This window comes from Psammomys obesus, unplaced genomic scaffold (assembly GCF_907164565.1).
Source record: "Psammomys obesus unplaced genomic scaffold, mPsaObe1.curated_primary_1811, whole genome shotgun sequence".
Classification (NCBI taxonomy): Eukaryota; Metazoa; Chordata; class Mammalia; order Rodentia; family Muridae; genus Psammomys; species Psammomys obesus.
In genome coordinates, this window is record NW_026591816.1 from 6,045,353 (window position 1) to 6,056,541 (window position 11,189).

General features: G+C 46.3%; 1 protein-coding gene across 2 annotated transcripts in view; it reads left to right on the forward strand.

Moving 5' to 3' along the window:
* Lrig3 (leucine rich repeats and immunoglobulin like domains 3) overlaps nucleotides 1-10,895 on the forward strand; it is a 46,440-nt gene extending 35,545 nt beyond the window's left edge. Inside the window, exons 13-19 of one of the 2 annotated variants that reach the window (XM_055612079.1) lie at nucleotides 2,146-2,466; nucleotides 3,665-3,946; nucleotides 4,994-5,446; nucleotides 6,099-6,257; nucleotides 8,548-8,691; nucleotides 8,788-9,057; nucleotides 10,215-10,895. In XM_055612079.1, the coding sequence (XP_055468054.1) occupies nucleotides 2,146-2,466; nucleotides 3,665-3,946; nucleotides 4,994-5,446; nucleotides 6,099-6,257; nucleotides 8,548-8,691; nucleotides 8,788-9,057; nucleotides 10,215-10,456 (1,871 nt within the window). In that variant the 3' untranslated portion in view covers nucleotides 10,457-10,895. The remainder of the gene's footprint in view (nucleotides 1-2,145; nucleotides 2,467-3,664; nucleotides 3,947-4,993; nucleotides 5,447-6,098; nucleotides 6,258-8,547; nucleotides 8,692-8,787; nucleotides 9,058-10,214) is intronic. The other variant, XM_055612080.1, reaches the window with a different exon arrangement.
* Nucleotides 10,896-11,189: the final 294 nt, after the last annotated feature.

The following is an 11,189-nucleotide window of genomic DNA, read 5'->3' on the forward strand; positions in this document are numbered from 1 at the left end:
TTTCTTTCTTTCTTTCTTTCTTTCTTTCTTTCTTTCTTTCTTTCTTTTTTTCTTTCTTTCCTTTATACAGGGTTTCTCTGTGTAGCCTTGGCTGTCCTGGAACTTACTCTATAGACCAGGCTGGGCTCAAATTCACAGAGATCAACCTGCTTTCTGCTTCCCTTGTGCTGGGACTAGAGGAGTGCATTACTATGCATGGATTTATATACTACTATATTAGATTATATATTATCACATACTATAGTTATATATATATAATAATTATATGTAATTATGTATTACATATTATATATAATTATATATTTATAATATATATATATTAGGTTGCAGAATTTAATGGTGTCAGCAGTTTTTTGGAAGTAAAATCCCTGATGTAGGTTTTGGATCCAGACAAGTTTTTGGCATTATCCCATAAGCTCCTTCTTCCTCGCACTTTTTATCTCCTGGCTCTCTAGCCTGGGTGTGCGAACTCCCTGGTGCTGTGGGACAGAAACATAGGCACCATCCACAGTGCTCGTCTGTTTGTCTGTTTGTTTGTTTTTCCTTCTGTGTTGTGAATCAGAACACTGATTATGGAATGGAGATTTCAAAGAATCACACAGAAGAAACTGTCCTATTCCAACAACCCACAGCCACAGGGTAGGAAGCTGGCAGTGGAGCCGTGGTCAGAGCCCTGAAAACTTGTGTTTTCAGATTAGCCGTTATCCAGAAGTCCATGTGGGGAGATCTGTAGTTTCCTTCAAGGTTTATTTAGACCATCTCTGAGAAACTGGAGTTCAGAAAAGGTACCTCTTCCAAAAAGTAACAGAGAACTAGAACTAACCGCGTAGAATGAGAGAGTTGCCCAGTGCTAATTATAGTGTAGCACTGGCAGGCTGTGCAGCAGCCTGATTGATGGACTGGCTGCCTCGGGCCCAGCCCTGGGCCAGCTTGCACGTGCTTTTTCATTTGCTTCCATTTATTTTTGGCCTTTTTGCTCATTCTGTCTGTTTGCTTTTTGTTGATCACTGTTTTACTGTCTGTGTGAGCCTGTTGTCTGTGTTGTGAAGCATGTCTCTGCAGGTGCCCATAGGGCCGGAAGAGGAACAGCAGGAACTGAGGTTACAGTTAGGAGGTGCTGGGAATCAACCCCAGGTCCTCTGCAGGAACACGTGGGCTCTACAGCCGCTTGTTGATGTCCTGATGATGTGGGTTAGGATTGTTTGCCACTGATGTTTGATGGAGAGCTGGGGCAAAAGGTTGCAGTTCTTGGGAACCACATTCAAAGATCGTCTGTGAGCCTGGAATATTTTAATCAGCCTTTCTTTACTTCCTTAAAAAAATATTCTTGCTGGGTGGCACACACCTTTAATCCCAGCAGTGTAGAGACATAGGCAGGGGGATCCCTGTGAGATTGAAGCCAGCCTGCTCTACTGAATGAGGACAACCAGAGCCAGATAATGAGACCCTGTTGAGAAAAATAAATATGTATGTGTGTGTGTGTGTGTGTGTTTGTGTATACGTGTATATATGTATATAATGTATATATGTGTGTATATATAATGTATACATATGTGTATTATATACATAATACATATATAACTGATATATGATATATGTACATATATTCTTGTGTTTAATGGTAATCAACATGGTAATCCTCCATGTGCACAGGATATCCTGTGGCAGTTTAGTACATGAAGATGCGCTGAGAGCAGACCAGGCTAGCTGGTGGGCCTGTCACCTCACACTTAAATCACTCCGTTGTGCTGGCAATCCAGCAGATTCTCTCTGCAGGCTCCTCTGGAATAGTCACTTAATTGCTGTCAGCCGGTGTGAGCCTGCTGCATCACTCAGTTTTAAATATGCTCTAATTTCCCTTGTGACTTCTTCACTGCTCTTCTTCTGCTCACACAAAACGCCAGGCATATGGCACAAACTTGTATGATCATTTCAAGGTAACACTTTTCTCCATCATTATGATGGAGCCTTTGTCTTCACTGGACAGACTCTGTCACTGGACCCTGGGACAGCTGGCCTCTCTGTGAGACATAGGTAGGGTCAGCCTGCGCCACCCTCTGCTTTGTTTCCTGGTGTTGGCATTTGAGCGGTGGTATACGCTCAGGCCTTCATGCCATTTTGTTTCCTCCTCTCCACTTTCGACAGATGATTTTCCCAAACCCCAGATCACAGTCCAGCCAGAAACACAGTCAGCAATAAAAGGCTCCAACGTGAGTTTTACCTGCTTGGCTGCCAGCAGTAGCGACTCCCCGATGACTTTCGCTTGGAAGAAAGACAACGAAGTACTTCAGGACGCTGAAATGGAGAACTACGCGCACCTCCGGGCCCAGGGAGGAGAGGTGATGGAGTATACCACTATCCTGCGTCTGCGCAGTGTGGAGTTCACCAGCGAAGGGAAATACCAGTGTGTCATCTCCAACCACTTCGGTTCATCGTACTCCGTCAAAGCCAAGCTCACTGTGAATAGTGCGTAACCCACAGCTTCAGAAACAGTAGCAGTGCCTGTCTGCAGCCCTTTCTCTCCCTCTCTCCCTACCTCTGCTCTCTTTCTCATAGTCTCCCACCTACCTCATTTCCCATCTCTCACTACACACAATCACTGTTCTTGATTATTGGGATATTGGTTTCACCTCACTAAATGTTCAGGTTGAACAGGAATTAAGATGAAACAGACACCTGCTCTCTCAGGGGCACTGTGATGTGAAGGACCACAAAGTGTTTATTTAAAGCATACGGCCTTTAACTGAGCTCTGGGTGTGAATCCTGCCACTCTTAATACATATTTATGTGACTCTCAGCAAGTGACTTAACCATCTTTCCATAAGAGATGGAGCTGGAGAGACGGCTCATCAGTTAAGAGCACTGACTGCTCTTCCAGAGGACCCGGGTTTGATTCCCAGCACCCACGTAGCAGCTCACAGCTGTCTCTAACACTCTCTTACAGACAGGTGTGCAGGCAGAACAACAAAGCACATAAGAAATAAAGAGATACCGAGTGCCAGGTCCTAGAAAAGTCGTGATTTATAGATAAGGTAATGTGTCTGTCAGTGGCTTGCTGGAGGACCTTGGAATTTGGGTTGCTCAGTGATCGCATTCACAGCAGCCACTGTTAGTAAGCATTTGCACGGCAGGCATACAATCCCACAGTTGTAGCCTAGGACTGTAGCTTGGATGCTGGCCACTCTATCATTTTAGCTGTTAATGTCTGCCCGGTAGAACATTCAGGATATGATTCACTAATGAATTCATTCAGCAAGCAATTGCCAAGGCCTGACACATAGGAGAATTGAGAGTGTAGATCGGGATAAAGTCACAAAATGTTAGGTCCTGCAGGACTGGGGAAAAATAGTTGAAGTGCATGCTCACACTACAGAGAGATTTATTGATTATTTTTCCTTAAGATCTCACACTTAATTATTGAGAAAACTAAAATGTGGCCAAAGAATGCCAGGAGCACCTTCCATTTGAAGATCTTATGACCCTTGTGTCGTGACTCCATCACACCTGCGTCCCTGTAACCCCGAGCAAGCTCTTTCATTTCTCCAGCGCAAGTTCAGTTTCCCTGTCTCTGAGTTAGGAAGAGCCCCACCCTACCTGGGCTGCCACCTCTGTGAGCACCCAGCAAGAGAAGCAGTGTCACAGCTGCATGGATTTGTGATTTCAGTGCTGCCATCATTTACCAAGACCCCCATGGACCTCACCGTCCGAGCTGGGGCCATGGCCCGCCTGGAGTGTGCTGCCGTGGGACACCCCGCCCCACAGATAGCCTGGCAGAAGGATGGAGGCACAGACTTCCCAGCCGCCCGGGAGAGACGGATGCACGTGATGCCTGAGGATGATGTCTTCTTCATAGTGGACGTGAAGATCGAGGACATTGGGGTGTACAGCTGCACGGCACAGAACAGTGCAGGGAGCATCTCTGCCAGCGCCACCCTGACAGTGCTAGGTGAGGTGGTTTCTCAAGACTGCGAATCCCTGCTGACCTGCCATGCTAGGAGCTGCTGGGGGTGGGTGGCTGGTGGAGGAGGGACTGGGGCTGGGTCAAGGAGACAGGGGTGACGGTTGGGGCAGGGAGGGAGCTAGATAAAGACCCAGAGAGCTCTGCCTTCAAAAAAACCAAACAGCCACTGGCTAGCTCTGAATCCACATTCAGGTTTGTGGTCAGGGAGGTGACCCCTTCACTCCAGGTGTAATCTCCAGGGCTGTCCTTGTGCACAAGGATTAATCACGGCCATTGGTCGTTAGGAATGTGTAAGAAAGCATCTATAGCTAGATAGGGATGACCCGTCATCTCTTTGCTCTGCCTCCTATGTCTCTGTGGAAGTCCTCATTCTTACCTCTCACCTGTTTGTCAGATTGGGAACAAGTACATGATCCATGTGTCTTTGAGTGAGTTACAATAACCTACCAAGATGCCAGGTAACAGAAGCAGGCCCAGGGTCTTCATACAGACCTAGTTTTCTGGCATGAGAAATTTAATTTTAAAAGAGTAATTGTGGGGCTGGAGAGATGGCTCAGTAGTTAAGAGTGCGTGCTGTTTCAGAGGACCTGAGTTGGGGTCCAGCACCCACAAGGAACAGTTCTCACCTGTCATCAACTCCAGCTCCAGGGAGCCCACCCTCGCTGGACTCCAAGCACCTCTCATGCACCTTCTCACATGCATATAATACACATAAGTAAACACAATAAAGAAAAACAAAAGTGTTTGAGACGCATCCACCCAGTCTTCTGCGTGAAATTATTTTTACACAACTTCTAGACTTTTAAAAATGTTCTATCTTCCTACTACCAGTTAACTAACCTTTCCACAACTGAGGGAGGATGGCACCCTTAACTGGTCGGATGGTTGACATGGTCAGAGGTGGCCGTGTCTGGGGCTCTTTAATATGCTCATCCAGTGGGCGGTAGTAGTATACGATTTAAATAAATTCAGCTGCTAGGTCTTACGCAGAACCCAGTTTTCACTTCAGAAACTGAAACCTTGCGCTTTCAGAGACACCGTCCTTTTTGCGGCCTCTGTTGGACAGAACAGTCACCAAGGGAGAAACGGCGGTCCTGCAGTGCATCGCGGGCGGGAGCCCGCCCCCCAGGCTCAACTGGACGAAAGACGACAGCCCATTGGTGGTGACAGAGAGGCACTTCTTCGCAGCAGGCAATCAGCTGCTGATCATTGTGGACTCTGACGTCAGTGACGCCGGCAAGTACACGTGTGAGATGTCCAACACCGTCGGCACGGAGCGAGGCAACGTTCGCCTCAGCGTGATTCCCTCTCCTACCTGCGACTCCCCTCACATGACTGCCCCCTCGCTAGATGACAATGGCTGGGCCACCGTGGGCGTCGTCATCATAGCCGTGGTTTGCTGTGTGGTGGGCACGTCCCTCGTGTGGGTGGTCATCATATACCACACCAGGCGGAGGAACGAGGACTGCAGCGTTACCAACACAGGTGTGTAAGCACGAGCTCGGCCCCAAACGTACCGGTCGTGTGTAGTTGTGGTTTCTCGGACATTCCCTGCTAGAATGTGGCTCCCAGTCTGAGCCTGTCTCAGAGGGGTGACTCATTGGCTGCAGGCTGCAGGAATACGCTTAGCTAAAAATTACACGCCAGCCTGATAGGTCAGTGCACAAAGATTAATCTTTGTATTAAAACCTAATCAGGATAGAGGGAAATTGCCCTTCTCCACGATGAGCAAAGGGACGCCGGCGCCAGCTGAGTTGACTCACTCTCAAAGAGCAGCAGTGCTCTGTGTCTGTGTACACACGCACACGCACACACATGCACACGCACACGCAGCACTTTGTGTGTATATAGGGTTGGCTGCAAATTCTGCTACTGATGAAATGGAGGGTGACCAAGGGCCTGGATTCATGTTTTTGAGTCATGATCAATTGAACATGTGCTTTTGAAATTCACCCAGGGGTGAATTTCCTGAGTAATGACACCAACATTAACTAGTGTCCCAGAGCTGAAAAGCCATCACGTGCCGTTCCTGCTTTTCCCAGAGGGGATGCTACAGGAGCCAGAGCAGCCTGTGCTGTGCCGCCTGCACAGAGGCGGCGGGCAGGACTGTTGATGGAATGCATTTGCCTCCTTACAGATGAGACCAACTTGCCAGCCGATATCCCCAGTTATCTCTCCTCTCAGGGAACATTAGCTGACAGACAGGACGGGTATGTCTCCTCAGAAAGTGGAAGTCACCACCAGTTCATCACTTCCTCAGGAGGCGGATTTTTCTTACCACAACATGATGGAGCTGGTGAGTGTCTGAGATGTCCGTGTTGTTCTGAAGTCACAGGGGAGTCCTGTGTGTAATAGTCATTTGTAGAAGTTGATAACAGTGCTGAGGACCTGGCCCAAGGTTATTAGCAAAGCTATAATTCTCTGTCCCCTCCCCTTCTCCCTCCTTTCCCCCTCCTCTTCCCTTCTTCCCCTTCCCCTTTCTCCCTTCTCTCCCCTTCTCTTTCCTTTCTCTTCCTCACCCTCCACTCCCCATTCCTCTCTTCCTTATCCTCTTCCCTTCTCTCTCTTCCCCTTCCTCTCCTTTCCCTCTTCTTTCCCCTCCCTCTCCTCCCCTTTCCTTTTCTCCCCTTCCTCTTCCCTCCCCATCTGCTTTCCAGAATGGATGTAAAAGTATCATTAAAGTTTTATTAAAGACTGAATGCTGTGGACAAACAGTAAGGAACTCTCAGAGAAAGAGGATCATCCCTCTGAGTAGGCATAGGATCCTTTTATAGCTGCTAAGGGAATAAATTTCAAACAAGAAAGCAAAAAAAAAAAAAAAATCAAAACCAATGCAAGTAAAACTTTAAAATCAGAACAAAGAAATTGAAGAAAAGTGTAGAGCATGGGAAGACTTCCCATGATCATGGATCAGAAGAATTAATATTGAGAAAATTGCTATACTATCAGAAGGAATCTACAAATTCATGGCAATCCCCCAAAATTCCAATGTCAGTGTCCTGGAGAGATAGCTCAGCTGTTAAGAGTACTTATTCCTACGGAGGACTTGGCTTGGATCCCAGTGGCTCAGAAGTGCCTGTAATTCCAGCTCCAGAGGGATCTATCTGATCTTTTATTTTTACACACACACACACACACACACACACACACACACACACATTTTATATCCTTTCTCAAACTCTTGAAAAGCACCTTTTTATGATAAAAGAAAAAAAAAGATAGCAAATTAGGTCAAAGGTAGTTTCTGTGCAGATTGTCATATTTTCTTCATGTAAATGTTCTTTGGTGCTGCACGTTCTCCGTTGACATTGCTTGAATAGTGTCGGAGGCCAGATAGCTTACAGACCATAGCAGGAAGCTGATGTGACCTCTATTGTAGGTGCCTTATGTATCTACAGTAACTGTGGAGGAGGTATGATGTGGGAGTCTCCCTGCCCAGACCCATTCCTGATGTCAGCAGGCCACTGAAGCCCTTCCCAGATAGCTGGTTTCCAGTCAAGACAGAGAACGGAGTACCTGGTGCTCGGCACATGCCAAGGACTCTGCATGTGACACATTTCTGTGGCTATCCTCAGCATTTTATGCTTTGCCACAAGTCTTTACTGAGTATTTGTATTTGCTCCATACCAGACTGCACAATTAAAAGGAAGATGCTTGTTCTCAGTTCAGAGTTTAGTCATGGGTGAGACAAATACTTGAGAGGAGAGGAGAGGAGAGGAGAGGAGAGGAGAGGAGAGGAGAGGAGAGGAGAGGGAGGAAGGAAGGAAGGAAGGAAGGAAGGAAGGAAGGAAGGAAGGAAGGAAGGAAGGAAGGAAGGAAGGAAGGAAGGAAGGAAGGAAGGAAAGAAGGAGAAGGGAAAGAAGGAGAAGGGAAAGAAGGAAGGAAGCAAACAAGCAAACAGGCAGACAGACCAGCTATATAGTGCTTGGCAAAACCGTAAGAACAGGTAGAGACAGAAAATCCAAGCGTGAAGTGAATGTGAATGTTGGCAAAGAGCAGAGATCCAGCCTTTGTCCAGCATAATGAAGCTAATTGGGAACACATGAGTAAGAGCGTTGTTAAGGGACAGAAGTGCTAGAGAAGAGTCAGGAGAAGCTCCAGCGCCTCCAAACACACATTCAGCATTCATCCTCTGTCTCCATGGCAACTCCAAGACCCTATGTAGTCCTCCCACAGCCATGTGCATTGCTAACTGCCCTGAGATGGTTTGGTTTGGTTTTTGAGTCATCCTTGAGGTAGGACACTAAGAGGTTTCTAGCCAAATGTCACTCCATGGTTCTAGTCAATTGTGACATTTTATGGGAAAGCAACATTCCCAAGAGGTCATACCATGGCTGTAGGCATAGATCCGTTTCCCTTAAAACACAAATAGGATTTGTGGATTGGTGGATCCCGATGAAGCATTTAGTCTCCTCCCAAGGTTAGCTTCATTTTAAGCCCAAATGCATGGGGCTCAAGAAATAGGAAAAATTCCATACGTGTGTACATGTTTTCATTTTTATCACATTCTAGCCAAGTTTTCTTCTATAAATATGGAAAATGCAGAATCAGGAAGAATGTTGAATGGCATTTGATGTGTTTTAAAGGGGCCTGCCATATTGACAACAGCAGTGAGGCTGATGTGGAAGCTACCCCTGATCCCTTCCTATGCCCATTTGTGGGTTCCACAGGCCCTGTGTACTTGAAGGGGAATGTTTACGGACCAGATCCATTTGAAGTTTATCTTCCAGGTATGGTTTTCTTGCTCAAATACTGTTTTGTTTCCTGTAACTTCTTCTCGACATGCTAACTGTATCCCTTTCTTTTGCACATCCGTACTTGCAAAGGTTGCAGCTCTGACCCCAGGATAGCTTTAATGGACCACTATGAGCCTAGCTACATGAAGAAGGACTGCTTCCCCTGTGCCCACCCCTCAGAGGAGCCCTGTGAACGGAGCCTCAGTAGCATCCCATGGCCACACCCGAGAAAGCTCATGAACTCCACCTACTCCCAGAATGAGGGACCTGCGATTCAGACTGTATGTCTACACAAGTCCTCTTTGGATTTTAGTACAAGTCTGGAACCAGGATCAGTTGCTTCAAGCAACTCTTTCATGGGTAAGTTTTTCCAGCTGGGAATTACTTTACTTCTCCGACTCACACTCAAAGCTCTGGACACTGGTTTCCTTCCTAATGTCACTGCAATAACCTCTGAGACGCAGACGTTTCTAAAATGCACTCAGGTGGGTCTTGCGAGTTGGTATCTATTTAATTTGTACCTGAGCCCGGGAGCTTTCTGGATTATGCTGTGTGTGTGGCATGGAGGAGTCAAGAGTTTGGGAAATAACTTAGGAGCTGAGCTTGTCAGCCATGTGGAAAAAGAGGTTTTGGGTAATGGCAGCCTGAGGGGTGGAGCTGTATACTCGGCATGGCTGTGGTTTCGTATGTCTGGCGACTTCTAACTGAACTCGCAGTGGAAACTGGGACAGTGGCACCCTACCTAGTCTAGCCCCAGACAAGAGGGAGCCTATCTTCAGCAGGAGGCCCACGGCGCCTGCAGCACACCTCAGTGGGCTCAGACAGCAGCTGGCCCCACGGACGGAGTATGAGGGTTTTGGTCTCGTGTGTGTGGGAACAGACGGAGGGAAGAGCAGGGAGTGGGCGTTCTTTCTGCTGAGGGAAGCACTCTGGGAAGGCAAGCCTTAACCTGCTGTGGCCTGTTTTTGTGTTCTTGGTTTGTTTCTCAAGGAGGATTCCAAACCATTTTTACTTAAGTGTTTAAGAAATTTTACCCGTTGTCCCAGTATGATTATTTATATACCTTCCTGAAGGGAAAAAGTATGTTTTGTAGAAGTAGGGAAGGAATTTTAGATAATCGGATGATGTTTTGCTGCCGTTGAAGAAAGGGCAGGACAAGAGGCTGATGAAAGACTGCTGGCTGTATTCAGGCAGAACTGATTCTGTGTTGCGAAATGACCCTTCTCGGAGAATCATGGCCTTACGCATTCTCAAGCAGAAGGTCCGGGAGCACTTTTCAGGTGACAGGCTTCAGGAGCTTCGTGAAGAGATGAAAATGGATGCATTTATTTGATGGCTTTAAATAAGCGGGTGTGCAGGTGTTCTGTCAGTAGTCTCTTCACGGTACTGACCTACACCTGCTTAGGGACTTAGGAAATGCTGATCCATGTTAATGGAAACATGCTTGCCCCTTTCAGTGTCCATTTACTTGCTAGCAAAAGGGCCCAAGCACTCAGTAGGGTTTTCTTTTCTTACAGGTACTTTTGGAAAACCTCTGAGGAGGCCGCACCTGGATGCCTTCTCAAGCTTTGCACAACCACCAGAGAGTCAGCCAAGACCCTTTCACGGGAAGTTCTCCACACCCGGGTTGGACTCTGAGTCAGAGGAAGATGAGAAACAAAGGACAGATTTTCAGGAAGAAAATCACAGGTGTACTTACCAACAGACGTTGGGCACTCACAGGACTCCAGACTGCCAGCCTTGTGACGTGGACACATAGACTGGACGGGGCTGCAGCGAAGCTCCCGCATACTACCTCACCTGGGCTTCTATTTAAAAGAGACAGAACCCTATGTTTTTAAATGGACTTACATGGTTTTAAAAGGAAAAAATGCTTTATTTATATAGATGAACCAAAATTACAAAAAAAGTTATAAAAATTTTATACTGGGAATAACTTTCATATAAAAAAGGTGTTTTTAAAAGTATTTTATAACTTTGTTTTATATGAAAAATATCTTATGTAAATTAATGGTATAAATCCATGACTATTTTATGTATTTTTATAAAGCCAGATTTCTTTTTATTGAGAACGAGTACTGAAGCCTTTTACATAATCCCGTCTTATACCTTTTTTGAATAGAGGTCACTTCGTTCTATTTTGCACATTACATTTAATAAAATGTGTCATTTGGTGCCAAGCCCCATTTATACAATAATAGAGTTTACTGTCTTTCAATGCATTTTAGACCTAATTCATTCCTATTCTCCCTTCTCAAATGAATCAAAGTTATATTTAGCATATTAAAGTACAGCCAAAGGGCCCATCCACCTCGCCCCCCTGGATTGCTGTGTTAACAGACTGACATTGCATTCACAGCCAAGCATGCTACATGAGAGGGATTCACTCGCAGCTGTCAGGAGCGTATTCCTAACTTCACTCACAGAGGGAGCTCTGTTGCAGCAATCTGGTCACACTGTAGCTTAAAAGATTCCACAGTCTGTGTTTCTTT